The sequence below is a fragment of the Salmo salar genome, chromosome ssa08 (assembly GCF_905237065.1).
Source record: "Salmo salar chromosome ssa08, Ssal_v3.1, whole genome shotgun sequence".
Taxonomy (NCBI): Eukaryota; Metazoa; Chordata; class Actinopteri; order Salmoniformes; family Salmonidae; genus Salmo; species Salmo salar.
The window spans coordinates 5,043,213-5,063,265 of record NC_059449.1 but is presented as its reverse complement, the minus strand read 5'-3'; the positions used below and the strand labels follow the sequence as shown (position 1 = coordinate 5,063,265).

Here is a 20,053-nt window from a genome sequence, read left to right as displayed (position 1 = left end):
AAAGACAACACACCAAGAAAAGTGAGCGTTTTTACATGAACAGTACCCTTCCACAACATCTTCGGTGAACTTTACACATTTCTGGATTAACTATGACCCCCCCCCAGACACCAACCCCCAACAATCACAGATAAATACTCCAAGAAGAAATACTTGGTTAAGAAAGCTCTATGGAGAATCCTCTCACCTCATCTAGATCAGTGAAGTTGATCCTCTGCCGGAGACGGTCCAGCTCGGCCTGGTCGGGCACCGACATCTGGGTGGTGTACTTGACGTGGGGGAAGGAGTGAGGGGTGTTTGTCCTTCTCCGCCCCGTGCCAGGTGTGGACTCCGGGGAGATGTCATTGGTCAGCCGGCTCTCCGCCACGCCGCCAGCTGAGAATTTCTTCCTGTTCTTCTCCGTCAAGCGGTTGGCCGCCTTCTGCTGGATGCCCCAGTCCTGAGAGGGGACAGGAAGCTTTCAAAAAGGGGTGTAGGGTGAAGTTATCCCTAAACACTGATCTTGGGTCAGTTTTGCATTTCCCTACCACATATGGTTCAGGTTGGGATTGGGAGAGGGGAAGCTGATCCTTGACATTTACTTAGGGGAAACTTCACCCTGGAGCTTTAAAAAAAGGACAGACGGTCATATCCACATATGCATGTGTTTTATGTAATACCATGTACTGTATAATGCTGTACTTGCTTGATGATAAGCACATCGTGGTTCCCCAAAAGGGACACATCACAATAAACTTGTAATACACTATTTCAATTCCATGTCTCACTTTGGTCAGCATTGTAGGTAGACATACAGACTCTAGAGCTAGACAGTGAGGGGGCTGAATCCTAACTAAAGCTATAGAGTACCACAGTAAGAGTCATAATACCCATAAAACCTAGCGGTCACACAGTGAAATAGTTCCAATAGTTTTTCCAACATTCATTTTTCCCCATAAGGGATTTTAGAAAAACTTCACATAAGGACGGCGTATTGCGTAGATGGTGGGAAAATTATTGGAACCATTTCCCTGACCTCTAGGTTTTATGACATCTCCACTGTGGGGCTATATGCACAAACAACTCATGCAATCAAAGACTTCAGTTACTTTCGCAAATCTCCAGTTAGGATTCAACCTTTTAGTGTCCATTCTCAATGGCCCCAAATGTCACCCTATTCCAGTAGTGCCCTACTTTCGACCAAGACCCATAGGGCTCTGATCAAAAGTAGTGCATTGCACTACATAGGGAATAGGGTTCCATTTGGGACGCAACTATTGTCTCTCTCGTCTTCTCTGTACCATGTTGTTGAGCCTGTCCTCTAGGCTGCTGCCGTTGGTAACGGTCCAGTTGTGCAGCTCCTGGTCGTCTGCGCAGTCGTCAAAGGGAGTGCCCCCTGTCGCCATGTCCTCCTCCGCGCCGCACCTGTTGGGTTGATGGCATGCATTGTCAGTCAACACTCTAGAACGGCTTTGGACTGGAGACAAAAGCACACACACACACACAGTAGGTCTCTTTCATACTGGCATACTGTACTCATTCACTCACCAGGGTTTCCGTTTGCGGGTAATTGCCGGCCTTTGGACGATAACAAAATGAAAAGCCAATAAAATTGTTGCCAGACAAATTGACCAGGAGAAGAAAAAAATATATATAATTCTCCCAGTGCAAAATAATGCTTTTTATTAATTGATGGAAATACAGTTGTCACCAACCGGTCGATCACGATCAACCTCCAATGCATTCCTAGTCAATCGCTGAAACATTTCTGTAAAAAACACAATGATAAAGCACTGTGTTCCTATTTTTTTTTTGGTCTCGGGCTGTCGGTGGTAGGTGCACCCAATTCACCTGCCCTGCGTGGCAGGTAGGCGAACTGTTGCCATTTTATGTGTCTGAAGGTAGAAACTCTGCCTTCCCTAGGGCCCAGAAAGCAAATCAAGTGCACTACAGGCCTACCGATGGCCAATCAGATTGCTCAGATTAGCATGTCTGCAGTATCGTCGCATGCGTAAAAGAAAAAGATACAGCAAAGTAGATACTGTGAGAGTAAAACTTTTAAAACCCTGACTAGAGAGAAACTGTCAACGAATACAGCAAAGAGCTGCTGTTTATATGAATGAGTTCATTTTAGTTCAAGTTCTTACTCAGCACTGTCAACACTTTTATAGGCCATGAAATGCAGGTTCCTATTTCCTCTCAGCGCTACAACAAGCAGTGCAGCAGTAATGCAGGAGCAGGAAAGTGTATCTATAGGCATGCGTCATTATTAGCAGCTTGGGTCTTTTTTAATACAGAGGAATATTTCACTTTCTGTCCATAGGAGTAACATGAATTTGTGCACGAGGCAGAATTAATGTGGTGCAACTCGAGTTTCACCATCAGCTGGAAGACGGTGTCCATTTTTTGGTCAGTGTCAGTGGAGGAAAGGGAGAGCGGGGGGATGTTGAGAGGCGGACGCTCAGTCTGCTGCCCTCTCCCCTCTGCTGAGACTGACCAGATGCAGGCACCATCAGCCCAGTAAAATTAAATTTAAAAGCAAATTATTTAAAATATATGCTCACTCAGATGTGCCTCACACGTAATACATCAACGGATCTATTACCGGTGTGATCATATAGCCTACCTCAAATTTTGAAATATTTATATTTTTTTAAATGGCCTGAACAACAATGCGTTGACAGCAATTCAAGCAAAGCTAATATGCAGTGACAATGTTTTGAGCCTATAGTTTACTGCATAAACCTAATTGTTCTAGAGTTTTTCGCTGTTAACACTATCAACGTTTCCCTTTACTGTGGAAATTGTGATTGAAAATGGATAATATTGCATTGATTCAATGTAACATAAAACAAAAAACTATGCAAGAGATTGTTGTAGGCAGAACGCGTCGGATTTGAATTCTATTGCATTGACACACTACTCAGCCCGTACCTGGGGCGGCAGGTAGCTTAGTGGTTAGAGTGTTAGGCCAGTAACCAAAAGATTACTAGATCGAATCCCCGAGCTGACAAGGTAAAAATCTGTCGTTCTGCCACTGAACAAGACAGTAAACCCACTCTTCCTAGCCCTTCATTCTAAAAAATTTTTTTTTTCTTAACCAACTTGCCTAGTTAAATAAAAGTAACTCTATACAGACCGGTGCGGCATAACCAATCTGAGCTACAGTAGACCTACATGCAAATAAACCATTGCCATATATGGATCTGTGCCATTTAAACACAACTGGATTGTGTTTACAGTGGTTGTGAGTAGATGTGATTGTTTTGAGATCAAAGCAAGAGCTGCATGTAGCCACGTGTGCACATTTTATTCATATCCTTTGCTAGTTAGTGAGTTATTAGTCCAGTTATAGATAATTAGTAGATAGTAATAGCTAATTTCTAGTCAACAATGGGTGACTGATTGCACAGACATCTTTGAATTGCACAGACATCTTTGAATAGCGAGTCAGTTAAAGAGCTTTGTCTTAAAAGGGGCAGTGTTATATTTTGATACAGGCTTGAATAAGCTAAGTAGCCAAAAGGCAGAGGGTAGCGTAATTTCTGATTCTCTGTAATAATAGTATGACAATAATAATGCATTTTATTTTGTAAAGTGGTTTCTTGGATCAAACAGCATTTTCAGTCACCTTGTCTGAAGGACAAGTTGATGAACAGGTTATTGTCAAGCCCTGTATGTTTTTTTCAAAAGTCTCATGGAATGTAAACCTACATTGAACACCACACATTGGCTGCTACTGTAAGTTGAAAGATAGAACAGCTATTTCCATGTTAAAATGTTATGGGCTGCATTTTCTTCATTGTTTTTGATAGTAGGCCACTCTGGTAGGGCTACATTGTGATCAAATAGCCACAGTAGCCTACATACGTGGCCACTGTTCAAATTAACTTGAAGCAGGTACAGCCTCAGTGTTCAGAGTAAATGCACACCGGAAGTTGCACAGATTTTTTACCACTTTCAAGTTCGAGCTCAGCAGACCTGACATTTTCTCAGTGCCTAATTTTTTTTAGAAGGAACCTGGGTCGTAATGTATCATTTCTTACCTGCGCACAGAGCCTATTTTGAGCGGAATATCGCTTGTCAGACAGTGCTGCGCAGCAGCACCTGAGCTCGTTGCTGCTGAAGTAAAACATGTACTTTTATAAGACCAGTCATTGGGCAACAATTCTGAAAGCAGTCACCTGAAAACAGTTTTGACGGCCACGATTAAAAAGAGCTACTATTTTTATTTCTCAACTGGCAATTGCAACATGCCTCCCAATCAAGTGCAAAGGTAGGCATGCTATCAGCACGTCACCCACCACTTTGGAATGTGAGCTGGCAGCAGTATGCATTTTGAAAACATATACTTACAAACAATTTTAACCTGAAAGTTTTACTTCATATTATGAGGCATGTCTTACCTTCCTTCAAAGCAGCCTAGGAAAAATCTGACCATAGAAACACAGAGGCAATTATTTTATAAAGAATTCCTCATATGCCATTTAAACCAGCATCTCTCCTGTTGGTTTTCATATAACCTTTCTTTCATTGTCCAGAAGCCAAAGGCACAATCCCAGTTATATTAGCAACCTAAGTTTCTAACAGATTTCTCCGTCACATATGGAACCACTGGCATCAGGTGCGATGTTTGGAATGGTGTTGTTTTACCACAAATTACATTTTGCCAAATGTTTGAAAATAATGCTTTAGTGTCTGCTTCATTACAGGAGTTGGATGTTCTGTTAAAATGAATACCATAATCTACATTTCTGTCATTCTTAGCACCGTGGGTGGAAGTTGTAATGGGTCATACACACAATGCATAACCTTATGGGTCAGGTACATTTTTCAAATTTACAGCAAATTAAAATCTTTCAGGTCACGTTGTCTGGCACCACATTTTCCTCATGGAAAACCTGACACACTTCAAAACAAACAAGGAAACCAATATACAGAGGTGTGTTTCCGAAGTAGCTACACCGTTATGACATTAACAGAGTGCATGATTCTAGAGGTGTTTGTTGCTTTCAGAAACAGCCTCCAGTCAGAAACTGTGCCTTGTTTGGAGGAATGTTCATGCAACTAAGCAACATTCACAGACCTTTCCCTTAGTATGACAAGTATTACAGTAAACTAAACCATAACATGAGGCATAACGTTAATAATCCAAAACACCATAGCTAGCTACAAACCATTCTATGATTTATTTATGACATAGCTAATAATACAACTGTGCCGATATCAATAACGTTACCTTACCTATCGATTACGTACCTGTGCGATGTATTCGGTTACCCACTATTAATTTGTTGGTTTGCTTTTGGAGAGATCGCGGACCGAGTAAGGATTTCTTGCTGACTAACAGTAGTTAGCTAACTTCTCAACAAAATGCACTGTTTAGTCAAGAGGGATTAGTGTAAAACCAGCGTTGTAGACCGCTAGAATTCCCGGTAAAGTTTCCGAATTTCCCTCCACTTCAGCAAGTTCGAGGGAGCCAACTGTCACTACCAACAACTACCCCCCCCCCTGAGAATTTCTAGCTAACGTAAAGAAGAATGGGGACAAAAACCGTCATCAATATACACTCCAATAGCCTATCGATGCGGTGTAGTCATCATTTGGGATACCAATGTGGCTATGCAAATCTAAACTAGTTTGGCTTTGTCACTGTTTGGCAACATGAAGTTGCACGCCATGGTAACGCATGAGCCCCCCCCTTCCCCGCGAAAACTGGGGTGAAATTCCGACAATGGAAAATACATTGAAGGCTAACTAACGTTACAAATTGTTGCATTCACTGCCCTTTGAAAGTTTGAAAAATGTATGTTCAAAACAAAGGCTAATGTTAAATTCGAAGAGGAAAGTACCGTCACTATCTAGTAGGAATTACAGTTAGCTAGGAATTACAATACCTTGCAGACACTTGCGTAGGTAACGTCAACTTGCTAGTAACGTTAGCTAGCGTGACCTATCTAGCAAGCTAGCTGGCTAACTAAAAACAAACAAGATTTCACGGCCTGACAAGATTGCATGCCTAGATAGATAACTACCTAGTTAGTTATTGTTGGCTATAACAGTTTCAAAATAAGTTCACGTAGCTGGTTAAATACATTAGCTAATGTCTACTCGAAAATACAGCACCAACCTAGTTTTGTTTTGGGTAGGAAGGTAGCTAGCGAACTGCGTGATGATGCTACGTTAGCTAGCTGGTGGTGAACTAGCCACTTGCCTTGGCTAATACAAGTAGTGGAAAGAAATGAATTACCTCAGTGAGTTTTTGAGAAATTATCGTAACACTTTACGATCAACGGCTCATTCTATGAGCCAGGAGAAGACTGTGTCTCAATAAATACAAATAAGTCGTTTCGGTGGTGTTGTTGATGAATCCCCTCAGTCAATGTACACTTATCGGCCCAGTGTCAGCCATTATATTCCCTGTTCAAGGAGGCGGAAATGATATAAAATAGTAGTGCGACTTGCACAAGAGCCCTCATCATCAATACTGTCATGTTTTTCCTCAAATGCACACACACATGTAAATAGTATATCAAAGTGACTGTAACTATGTGTACAATATGTTTGACAAATGTACAGGCAATGGCACCCATATTGAATAAGGTACTATTTGGGCTCTCGGATGGTTAACTAACGTTACGTTGCAATAATGTCAGTGTTTTGCCTAAAAGTTGCATTTTGAACAGTTCAAGTTTATTTCAATTTAATCAAATTGGCCAATGACTTACAGTATTCACTCACACTAGTGTCATGGAAATCAATAGAACAATAGAACCTACCCTTGTTATCTGAGCTGAAATGTGCCCGACCACTAATTTACAACTGCACTTTGCTACAACTCCATCCAGCTAGAGGCTCGCCATCCGATGAAAAACACAAAAGAAGACAACGCAGAAATATAATTGGAGGCGAGCATACATCAGTGGAGGCGAGTTTGTTTTGATGTTGAATATTCGTTGTTGGGACTAAAGCAAACCAGACGGCATTATTTACTTGTTTTTATTTTATTTTCGGATATGCAGGGGTATGCTCCAACACTCACGCATCACTTACAAACAAAGCATGTGTTTAGTTAGTCCGCCAGATCAGAGGCAGTAGGGATGACAAGGGATGTTCTCTTGATAAATGTGTGAATTAGACAATTTTCCTGTCCTGCTAAGTATTCAAAATGTAACGCGTACCTTTGGGTCTCGGGGAAAATGTATGGAGAAATAATTTTCTTTGGGAAGGTAATGAAGTTAAAGGTAAAGTTGTCAAAAATATAAATAGTAAATTAAGGTACATCGACCCCCAAAAACTACTTAAGTAGAGGTTTCAAGTATTTTAATTTAAGTGCAAAGGTTAGCTGAAGTTTGTAGTGACTGTTTAAAGAAAACTGAACCATGGATTACAGTTTCTCTTGGCCCATAGATTACTTTCAGGGTGAGGAACCATCTAACATCAAGTTGTAAAATAGTGAGCACAGAATGACACAGAATGACACACACCTTCTCTCTGTTATTTTATGCCCAATATAATTGTTTGTATTTCAGCCTCGTCATTCATCTGAACTATTACTATATACTGGAAATATATTGTTATATTGATTCCGTTTACATCACACAATAAAACCCTTCCAATTTGCTTTTGTATCTATCCCGGCTCAAAACACCATCCAGCGGGTGGCGCTGTTGTCTATTTCTGGGCTCGCCACCCGCTGAAAACACAAAAGATGAAGGCAATGCAAGCAATTCTGCAAGTCGAGGCGATTTTGTTTTGAACTGAATGCCGAGAGTTCCAATTTAGAGAGGAGAATGACCGGCTAGGGAGACTGCTGCGGATCACACCCGAAATAAAACGATGTAGAATAGACCCCCTCCAGGTCCCTCTCACTGTCTCTGAGGAAGAGGACACCCCCCCCCCAGGACCAGTCAGGATGTAGGGCAGCTTCAGGGACTCAAGGCTGACGTATAGAGTTCATATTGACTCCTCCCTGTGTGAAAAAATTTATGTGATCAGGAGGATCAACTTCAGTCCTTGACTCTTCCCCAAATGGTGGAGTACAGAGACAGTGACTCTAAACCAGTGAATCTCAAACCTTTTGTCACTGTGACCCTCCAGATAATCAAGACAATGCCTCCAGCCGCAGATCAACCGCAAGCAGCGATCCAGTAGGACTTGACATCAGCTGACAATTGGATCCCAACACACCATTGAAGAAACCCAGCACCACTTCTAAAAAACCTCACACTGGGAAAAGATTGAATTGCAAGGGGACCTTGAACAGGCACATACAGACTCATACAGGAGAGAAACCCTTTAGCTGTGGTTACTGCGAGAAGAGCTTCAATCGCAAAGGGACCTTAAATTAGCATATAAAGACTCATACAGGAGATAAACCATTTAGCTGTGATGTCTGCGGGAAGAGCTTCAGACACAAGAAGAACCTAACTGAGTATATGCGGAGTCACACCGGAGTGAAACAATTTAGCTGTGGTGACTGGGGGACAAGCTTCAATCAAAATGTTTCTCTAAACAGGCATGTACTGACTCACACAGGGGAGAAATCATTTGTGGTGACTGCGGGAAAAGCTTCAGACAGAAGGTTAGCCTTAACAGGCACATATGGGCTCATACAGGAGAGAAACCATGTAGCTGTGGTAACTGTGGGAAAAGCTTCAAACAAGAAGGGGAACCTAGCTGTATATTTACTGACACACACAGGAGAAAAAACCTTTAACTGTGGTGACTGCGGGAAAAGCTTCATACTCAAGGAAAAAAGTAAGTCGCTCTGGATAAGAGCGTCTGCTAAATGACTTCAATGTAAAATGTAATGAAAACCTACCTGCGCAAATACATACTCATAAAGGTACTGGAGAGAAACCATTTCGCTGTGGTGACTGTGGGATAAGCTTCAGACACTAATTGAACATGGAGAGTAATACACTCAGCAAAAAAAGAAACGTCCTCTCACTGTCAGCTGCGTTTGTTTTCAGCAAACTTAACATGTAAATATTTGTATGAACATAAGATTCAACAACTGAGATAAACTGAACAAGTTCCACAGACATGTGACTAGCAGAAATGGAATAATGTGTCCCTGAACAAAGGGGGGTCAAAATCAAAAGTAACAGTCAGTATCTGGTGTGGCCACCAGTTGCATTAAGTACTGCAGTGCATCTCCTCCTCATGGACTGCACCAGATTTGCCAGTTCTTGCTGGGAGATGTTACCCTACTCTTCCACCAAGGCACCTGCAAGTTCCCGGATATTTCTGGGGTGGAATTGCCCTAGCCCTCACCTTCCGATCCAACAGGTCCCAGACTTGCTCAATGGGATGGAGATCTGAGCTCTTCACTGGCCATGGCAGAATACTGACATTCCTGTCTTGCAGGAAATCACGCACAGAACGAGCAGTATGGCTGGTGTCATTGTCATGCTGGAGGGTCATGTCAGGATGAGCCTGCAGGAAGGGTACCACATGAGGGAGGAGGATGTCTTCCCTTTAACGCACAGCGTTGAGATTGCCTGCAATGACAACAAGCTCAGTCCGATGATGCAGTGACACACCGCCCCAGACCATGACGGACCCTCCACCTCCAAATCGATCCCGCTCCAGAGTACAGGCCTCAGTGTAACGCTCATTCCTTCGACAATAAATGCGAATCCGACCATCACCCCTGGTGAGACAAAACCGCAACTCGTCAGTGAAAAGCACTTTTTGCCAGTCCTGTCTGGTCCAGCGACAGTGGATTTGTGCCCATAGGCGACGTTGTTGCCGGTGATGTCTGGTGAGGACCTGCCTTACAACAAGCCTACAAGCCCTCAGTCCAGCCTCTCTCAGCCTTTTGCGGACAGTCTGAGCACTGATGGAAGGATTGTGTGTTCCTGGTGTAACTCGGACAGTTGTTGTTGCTATCCTGTACCTGTCCCGCAGGTGTGATGTTCGGATGTACCGACCCTGTGCAGGTGTTATTACACGAGGTCTGCCACTGCGAGGACGATCAGCTGTCCGTCCTGTCTCCCTGTAGCGCTGTCTTAGGCGTCTCACAGTACGGACATTGCAATTTATTTCCCTGGCCACATCTGCAGTTGGCATGCTTAAGGCACGTTCATGCAGATGAGCAGGGACTCTGGGCATCTTTCTTTTGGTGTTTTTCAGAGTCAGTAGAAAGGCCTCTTTAGTGTCCTAAGTTTTCATAACTGTGACCTTAATTGCCTGCTGTCTGTAAGCTGTTAGTGTCTTTATGACTGTTCCACAGGTGCATGTTCATTAATTGTTTATGGTTCATTGAACAAGCATGGGAAACAGTGTTTAAACACTTTACAATGAAGATATGTTTAGTTATTTGTAGTTTTATGAATTATCTTTGAAAGACAGGGTCACGAAAAGGGACGTTTCTTTTTTGCTGAGTTTATATAGAACATCCACAAAGAAAGAAAACAGAACAAAATTAGAAAAAATAAAGACAATTAAGACAGAGATCAGGAGAGTATCAGGAGATGGACAACTCTGTTAGGAAAGCAAAGCAATTCTGGATCATTCATGTTGTCGGTTTAAGATAAATATACTGTATGTGTGTGATTCATTTACTTTTGTAAAATGAGTTTGATTTAATTTCATGATGAAAGAGTACAGAGTATTGTAGGAAAAACCAGTCCTGGTCTGTGAGGAAACTCACACTTGTCACGTCCTGACCAGTAGAGGGAGTATTAGTTATTGTAGTTTGGTCAGGACGTGGCAGAGGGTATTTGTTTTATGTGGTTCGGGGGTATGTGTATTGTAGAGGGAACACATTATTTATGTGTTCCGGGGTTTTGGTATATGTTCTGGTTTTTGTATTCTAGGGTTTTTCTAGTGGTTATATTTCTTTGTGGTCTGTGTGGCTCTCGATCAGGAACAGCTGTTCATCGTTGTTCCTGATTGAGAGTCATATTTAAAGAGCTTGTTTTCACTTGTTTGTTTCTGGGTAGTTGTTTTTGCACTGCTTGTAGTTATAGCCTGCAAAACTGTTTCCTGTCGTTCTTTGTTTATTGTTTTTTCGTGTTCTTTATAATAAAATATGATGATGAGCACGCAACCCGCTGCGCCTTGGTCTAATCTATACGACACCCGTGACAACACTGCTGTTGTTCAAAGTATGTTGATGTTTTCACCTTATTAGAAACAGGAATTCCTGATTGTTTTTGTGTCTCTCAGGGTTATGAGAGAATGGCAAAACTGATATTATCAATACATTAAAGATTTTATAATTTTCAGGGTGGAAAAAGGGGATATGAACTAATTAACCAATCATTGATTAAATTACCTGATTACAAACAGCTGTGGTAGTGCTGGGCTTAAACAAAAATGTGCATTCCCTGGGGGTCAACCGGGAATGGAGTGAGGAACACTGTTCTATTATGTTCTCTAGAGTCCTGATGGATTTGATAATGATGGAAACTCCCTCCAGCCAATGCTAACACCAACCCAATGCTTTGAAATCTATTACGGGCATTGTTCAAGTTCACACTTTGGGAGAACTGTGGAGAATTGGGACGCAAGCAACGGGAGAATCTCAATTGGTAGTGCTTGACTCCTCAAGTCCTCACCTCCATCCTCTCTTCGCCTCCTTTTTAAAAAAGTAATCGAGGAGAGGCGAATTACGTTTACATAGGATGAATCCCCAAAATATCTGTAAAGTGATCCAAACAAATGTAGCTCGTTGTGCAATACATTTTATAGATAAAATGACAAGTAGCGGTTTTTAAATGTGTGCATGCTTTTTTTCCTTGGAAAAACAACAGCTGATTCTAAGGGGTTGTGGCAGATTTTAAAACACTTCCACTCTAGCCGCTGGGAGGATACTCGTGAGTATTTTAGCCGGGAGGAGGCTATCGAATGGAGGACACTCTTCCGTTTGCCTACTAACGAATTGACACTGGCCTTTTCCTGTTTGGACAAAACTCGATAACCTACTTAGCTGGGCTGATGAGACAGTGACAGCACAGTCAGATGGAACAGAGTAAATAGGCATTTTAACGTCATTTTAACGTCATAGATTTAGCCGGTGGTAACTTATGGAATATACACCGGCTGGAACGCGGTTTTAACCAGCACTCAGAATTAGAACAACCCGTTGTATTAATTCCATAATATTTATTATTTTAAACATTTTACACTCGCCATATCAACCTTAATCATATTTTTTTTCTTATCTCTCCAGCTCATAACACTATCCAGCTAGGGGCGCTGTTTTCTTTTTTGGGACTAGCCAACCACTGACAAACAGAAAAGAAGAAAACACAGAAGTAGAATTAGTGGGAGGATTGTTTTGATTTTACACATGGCACATTCTTTGCGTGGGTTTAGATGCAGTGAACTGAATACCGAACGCTCAGTCCTCTGAAAATGGCTAAACTACAGTCTGAGTGTATTTATTAGTGAGCGTTTAATGGTGACTGCAGTGGAGATTTTTGACGTAGTAGAGGAAGTGGTAGAGGAGTATCGGGAAGAGATTTCCCGATCTAAACAGGAGAATGATCGGCTTCAGAGACTGCTGCGGATCACACCGGCGATAAAACCATGTAGAATAGACTCCCTCCAGTTATCTCTCGCTGTCTCTGAGGAGGAGGAGGTTATACCTGAGCAGGAGTGGAGCCCCAGTCTGGGGCAGGAGGACACATCTCCCACACAGATTAAAGAGGAGCAGGAGGAAATCAGGACCAGTCAGGAGGTAGGGCAGCTTCAGGGACAGGAGGCTGACGTCATAGAGTTCATGTTCACTCCTCCCTGTGTGAATAGTGAACGTGATCTTCCCCAAACCCAGACTGGAGGACAGAGGGAATGACTCTAAGCTGTTTGATCGCAAACCTGAGGAAACCTAAAAAACAAAACAGCACCACGTCTAAAAAAAAAAAACTAATTGATGCCATGACTGTGGCAAATGCTTTACTCGGGTTGGCCGACTGAAGATGCACTCGAGGATTCATTCAGGGGCGAAACCATTTAGCTGTGGAGACTGGGAACAGCTTCAATCGCCAGGTTAGCCTTAACAAGCATGTACAGCCCGGACGGACATAAAATGATTCACACCGGAGAAAAATGTGGGAGGCTTCAATCGCAAGGAGACCCTCATTGATCATATCCAGAATCATACAGGAGAAAAATTCGTTCAGCTGTGGTGACTGCGGGAAAAGCTTCAATAGGAAGAGGAACCTAACTTCTCATTTACTGACTCACACAGAAGATAAAATATTTAGCTGTGTTGACTGTGGGAAAAGCTTCACGCAAAAGAGTGACTTAACCAAACATATAATGATTCACATGGAAGAGAAACCATTTAAATGTGGAAAAAGCTTCAATTATAAGGTTAACGTCAACAGACATATGCTGTTCATCCACAAAGAAAGAAAACAGAAAGATAGTGGAAAGAAAATTAAGATAAGAAGCAGGATATGGACAAAACTGTTAAAGCAAAGCAACTCTAAATCATTCTTGTAGGTGGGTCGTTCCACAAAATAAGTGCTGTTGATATTTTAAGTATAAATTGTGCACAAATATTGAATTTTAAAGCCTCTTACATTAAATTAAGTATTGTTTAATATAACCTAGACAATTTGGAAAAATCTATAAATCAACATTTTTATATGAAGAAAGACTAAAGTGCCAAAATTCTGTATATTGACATATGTCCCTCTTTGCATCCTCTGTGACTTGTAGGAATTTTCTTCACCAACATTGTAAAACCCAAGTTTTTTGGTTGCATTGACAGTCATTTCTGAAGATATGTTTTTTATTAGTGATTCATTTTAAGGTAAAAAAACAACAACCTGTCCCTCATTTTAAGGTCAACCCTGTTATGTTTTAATATGGTGTGACTATTCCATTTTAAATATTTACTTTTCAAAAGAGACATTGAATATCTAATAGTCAAATCATAGTGTAAATGCATCACAAGGGGATTTATGGCTGTTACTTTATTTGGCACCTAATAGGCTATAGTATTTTTTTATTAACCTCTTGGGATGGGAACGTTTTTTTTTAATGGATTGACGTACCCATGTGTCAATCTTATAATTAAAAAATTCCCCATCAAAATCTGTGTTTAAACTAGAGATATCTGTATTTTGTGCATGGGCTGCATCTCCTACCACATCCGCCGTTGTCAGCCTTCCGCATCTGTGGTGGAAGGTGGTGTTTGTCAGACCAGGAAACATCCCAAAAATCTTTCTTCTCACAAGAACGCCTGTAGCATCCAAACCAATATGACCTCTGTATGGAAAGATGAGACTCTCATGAACATGATGGTGTTTTGCTCTACGACCCCCATCTGAAGGTAACCTGGTACTGGGACGAAAAATTAATGGAACTTCCATGTCAAAGGTATACGGGTAATTAAACCCCAACTTTTTTTATGAGCTTTCTTGTATCTCTCAGATATAGGACTAACACTTCAAAAACATACCTCCTTTTGATGTGTTTTTGGACTGTTTTTCCATGTAAGAATCTGTTATTCAATGTGTTTCTATGGGCTAATATCAGTAAGGCCAAATTAAGTGTTTCATCAACAACAACAAAAAAATATATATACTGAACAAAATTCGAAACACAACATTTTACTGAGTTACAGTTCATATAAGGAACTCAGACTATTTAAATAAATACATTTGGCCCTAATCTATGGATTTCACATGACTGGGCAGGGGCACAGCCATGGGTGGGCCTGGGAGGGCATAGGCCCACCCACATAGGAGCCAGGGCCACCCACTTGGGAGTAAGAATTAGTTTTTCCCCACAACGTTTTGTGGGGAAAACTCCTTAGGGGCCAACTCCTTAGTTTCATCAGCTGTCTGGGTGGCTGGTCTCAGACGATCCCGCAGGTGAAGAAGCTCGATGTGGACTTCATGGGCTGGTGTGGTTACACGTGGTCTGCAGTTGGACGTACTGCCAAATTCTCTAAATTGACGTTGGAGGCAACTTATAATATAGAAATGAACATTCAATTATCTGGCAACAGCTCTGGTGAACATTCCTCAATATGCCAATTGCATGCTCCCTCAAAACTGTGGCACTGTGTTGCGTGACAAAACTGTACATTTTAAAGTGGCAATTTATTGTCCCCAGCACAAGGTGCACCTGTGTGATGATCATGCTGTTTAATCACCTTCTTGATATGCCACACCTGTCAGGTGGATGGATTATATTGGCAAAGGAGAAATGCTCACTAACAGGGATGAAAACTAATGTGTGCACAAAATGAGAGAAATAAGCTTTCTGTGCGTATGGAACATTTTGGGGATCTTTAATTTCACATCGTTAAACATGGGACCAACACTTTACATGTTGCGTATATATTTTTGTTCAGTATATACTGTATATTTTGTTAGATAAAATAGTCCTAAAAGTCTAAATGAAATAGCTAAATTATCCTTGGTATGACCATCTTAAAATAATTCCATATGTTAGCTTAGTAGAAAACCCAGCCCGGGCCCTTAGACTTTAGTTAAAGTTACTGAAATAAAACGGATCTTGGTCAGCTAGCAACTTGCATGAGTCTGCAAACACAAAATTGCAGGGATAGAAAAGTTTGTCAGGTTCTCCATGTTGGCTCCATGTCCAGCGCTGGTTGTGTGACTCTTACACCCGGGCCCTTAGACTTTAGGGGGTTAAAATTAGGTTATACCACTCAAAAGGCACCTAATTGGTTGAACGACCCAGGTTTCAGAGAAATGGATATGTGATTAATATAATTTTGTAAAACACTTATTTTATGTAAATAAAGTTTCATTTTATTTGATTAATGATATAATGGTCAAACAGTACAGTACAGGCTGTTGTTCAAAGTATGGTGTTGATGTGGTGGGACCGATGTTATTGATATATTCAACATTTTGTACTAAATATTTAAAATGAAAAACTAATTAACTAATCATGTCCTTTATTAGAAACATGAATCCCCCCCGACTTGCTAATTGGTTGAACACTGCACATGTATAACTACAGTTTCCTAGTTTCGACTAGTGTGGCAATAACTATTGCAGGTGAAATTGTCGGGGAAAAATAACCGCAGAATGTGAAACATCTAAAACCAATGCCTTTTATAAAAAAACATTCACAATTGCCTACAACGCATAATGGATGGGGAATATCGAAGACATGATTTCATTCCCATGCCTATTATACATTTTTAAGAAAAAAAAATAATACAGTGAAAGATTTTGAATTTGACCATCAGATTGTGTACGATGCCTCTGTCTACATGCCCTTTGGCCAGGGGGAAAAGTCTTAAGAGGATCCGGTCTCCTCCAAGGGTTCATCCGTCTCCAGATTACGGATGATACTGACTCAAATCAAATTTTATTTGTCACATGCGCCGAATACAACAGGTGTAGACCTGATAGTGAAATGCTTAATTACGAGCCCTTAACCAAAAATGCAGTTTTACAAAAATACCTAGAAAAGTAAGAAATTAAAGTAACAAATAATTACAGAGCAGCAGTAAGATAACAATAGCAAGGCTATATACAGGGGTTACTGGTACAGAGTCAATGTGCGGGGGCACCAGTTAGTCGAGGTAATTGAGGTAATATGTACATATAGGTAGAGTTAAAGTGACTATTCATAGGTAATAACAGAGTAGCAGCAGCGTGGGGGGGCAATGAAAATAGTCTGGGTAGCCATTTGACTAGATGTTCAAGAGTCTTATGGCTTGGGGTAGAAGCTGTTTAGAAGCCTCTTGGACCTAGACTTGGCACTCCCGTACCGCTTACCGTGCGGTAGCAGAGAGAACAGTCTATGACTAGGGTGGCTGGAGTCTGACAATTTTTAGGCCCTTTGTCTGACACACCTTGTGTAGAGGTCCTGGATGATAGGAAGCTTGGCCCCGGTGATGTACTGGGCCTTACGCACTACCCTCTGTAGTGCCTTGCGGTCGGAGGCCGAGCAGTTGCCATACCAGGCAGTGATGCAACTCGTCAGGATGCTCTCGATGGTGCAGCTGTAGAACCTTTTAAGGATCTGAGGACCCATGCCAAACCATTTCAGTCTCCTGAGGGGGAATAGGTTTTGTCATGTCCTCTTCACGACTGTCTTGGTGTGCTTGGAGCATGTTAGTTTGTTGGTGATGTGGACGCCAAGGAACTTGAAGCTCTCAACCTGCTCCACTACAGCCCCGTCGATGAGAATGGGGACGTGTTCGGTCCTCCTTTTCCCGTAGTCCACAATCATCTCCTTTGTCTTGATCACGTTGAGGGAGAGGTTGTTGTCCTTGCACCACGCTGTCAGGTCTCTGACCTTATCCCTATAGGCTGACCAAACCCTTACTGATGCGATAGGTGCGCAGGGAGTCAAAAGCACCTCTGATGATCACGTAGATCCTGTCCAACACCAGGTCTGACTGCAGGCTGATGATGATCCGGTCTATGTTGCTTTCGTCATTGTGTCCTGTGTGGTTTTCGCTAACATAATCCAGCAGGTTCTCAGACCCTGGGGCATTCAGATTGTCCACTTCATAGTACGGTAAGCCCTGGTCTGGTAGCAGTTGGTTATCGATGAAGCGGCGGAAGCCAAACGCCTTCTTAGGATTGTGCTCTGTCACCATCGCACTGTCGTTGTTCAATGTGACAGTCGTGGGAGAACCAGTAAAGGAGTTGAAGCCTGTGTCTGGGTCGGGGTATACCAAAGCCAGATGATTGGAGGTGATCAATTTCGTTCAGTGTCTCCATGGTTATGATTTACTCTAGAAAGGAGGGAGTGCAAGGTGGAAAAGGTAGAAAGATGGAGAGGGAGAAAGACAGAATAAAAGTGGGTTTGCTTATCAAAAAGTATGAGTTAAACATTTATTTAACTGGTCCAAGAGAAAGAGGACACACACTTTTCTGTTATTGCCTCTTTACAGAAGGGTCCTTGATAAAAATGATTTGCATCCTCTTCTCGACACGACAGAAACGCACACTAACTAGAGGTGAACTTCACCCTCATGGTCCCTTTGCTGTTCTGCCTATGTTGCCTTCAATGGAAATCTGAACAATAAAATTGCTTTAATCAAAGGTGTGGGCAACAGTAGGACAGTCAAGTTGCATCTGGCCGTAAAACTAGAGGAGCAGTGTCGTTTCTGGGGACCATGCATGGAGGCCAGGAGTGTATCGACTCAGGTTTACACACCTGAAGGCAGCAGGCCCACAGGGTCAGGGAAGGGTGGGCACCCTAAGTCAGATGGCTGAGACCCTAGCAGGGCGGGAGGCCTAGGGCCTGATAAGGCAGGGGACTCATAGCCAGATACTACTAAGGCCACAAACTGCTGGAGACTTGGAGTCTAACTGGGCTTGAGACATACAGTAGGGCCTAGGACTAGAACAGGACGCTACTGACCAACTGAAGCTGTGTTTCAAGTTTTAATGTCACATGCACAAGTACAGTGAATGGGGTTATGGTAATCTGAGGCTAGATCTGTGGGTAATGTGAATGTATCCTATTTGGGTTACTATTTATTAATACATATAATTAAAGTAAAAGTCCCAATACAAAATCCCCTCGGCCTTTCATATTTTAGCTGTCATCTAACAAAGTAGATGATCACGTGATCAACCTTCTGAAGAATGTCAGAGAATTAGAGCCTGAATCGTGATGTCCTCAAGAGGACCGCCAAGGAATTTCAAAACAGACTTCTCAGCTAGCACACAAAGTTCTTAGAACCATAAAGCATGGTGAGAGTGTTGTTGTCCAATGGTTATTTTTGCAAACATCCTTCCATGGGAATGTTGAAGGACAGTTACTTGGCTTTGGTACATTCTCAGCACATTTAAGGAACTTCACAAAAAAAGCTGGGTAGGCGTACTTGTAAAACAATTTGAATAAAATTAGGTTCACACCAGACATCCCAAGAATATTGCCGAAATGAAACAGTTTTGTAAAGAGGAATGGTCCAAAATTCATTCTGACCGTTGTGCAGGTCTGATCCGCAACTTGAGAAAACGTTTGGTTGAGGTTATTGCTGCCAAAGGAGGGTCAGCCAGTTATTGAATCCAAGAATTCAAATACTTTTCCCACTCTGCACTGTGAATGTTTACACGGTGTGTTCAATAAAGACATGAAAATGTATAATTGCTTGTGTGTTATTAGTTTGAGCAGACTGTGTTTGTCTATTGTTGTGACCTAGATGAAGTTCAGATCAAATTTTAGGACCAATTTATGCAGAAATCCAGCTATTTCCAAAGGGTTCACATACTTTTTCTTGCCACTGTATGTCATTGGCAAGTATAGCCTGTTGTACACTGCTCAAAAAAATAAAGGGAACACTTAAACAACACATCCTAGATCTGAATGAAAGAAATAATCTTATTAAATACTTTTTTCTTTACATAGTTGAATGTGCTGACAACAAAATCACACAAAAATAATCAGTGGAAATCCAATTTATCAACCCATGGAGGTCTGGATTTGGAGTCACACTCAAAATTAAAGTGGAAAACCACACTACAGGCTGATCCAACTTTGATGTAATGTCCTTTAACGAGTCAAAATGAGGCTCAGTAGTGTGTGTGGCCTCCACGTGCCTGTATGACCTCCCTACAATGCCTGGGCATGCTCCTGATGAGGTGGCGGATGGTCTCCTGAGGGATCTCCTCCCAGACCTGGACTAAAGCATCCGCCAACTCCTGGACAGTCTGTGGTGCAACGTGGCGTTGGTGGATGGAGCGAGACATGATGTCCCAGATGTGCTCAATTGGATTCAGGTCAGGGGAACGGGCGGGCCAGTCCATAGCATCAATGCCTTCCTCTTGCAGGAACTGCTGACACACTCCAGCCACATGAGGTCTAGTATTGTCTTGCATTAGGAGGAACCCAGGGCCAACCGCACCAGGATATGGTCTCACAAGGGGTCTGAGGATCTCATCTCGGTACCTAATGGCAGTCAGGCTACCTCTGGCGAGCACATGGAGGGCTGTGCGGCCCCTCAAAGAAATGCCACCCCACACCATGACTGACCCACCGCCAAACCGGTCATGCTGGAGGATGTTGCAGGCAGCAGAACGTTCTCCACGGCGTCTCCAGACTCTGTCACATCTGTCACGTGCTCAGTGTGAACCTGCTTTCATCTGTGAAGAGCACAGGG

The 20,053-nt window shown here is 42.2% G+C and overlaps 1 protein-coding gene across 1 annotated transcript in view; it reads right to left on the bottom strand.

Annotated features, from left to right (window-relative positions):
• LOC106609941 (pericentriolar material 1 protein) overlaps positions 1-6,471 on the bottom strand; it is a 48,107-nt gene extending 41,636 nt beyond the window's left edge. The window contains 3 exon segments of the mRNA XM_045722667.1: positions 188-439; positions 1,281-1,404; positions 6,230-6,471. Of these exon segments, the coding sequence (XP_045578623.1) occupies positions 188-439; positions 1,281-1,385 (357 nt within the window). The 5' untranslated portion in view covers positions 1,386-1,404; positions 6,230-6,471.
• Between the last annotated feature and the right edge of the window lie 13,582 nt (positions 6,472-20,053).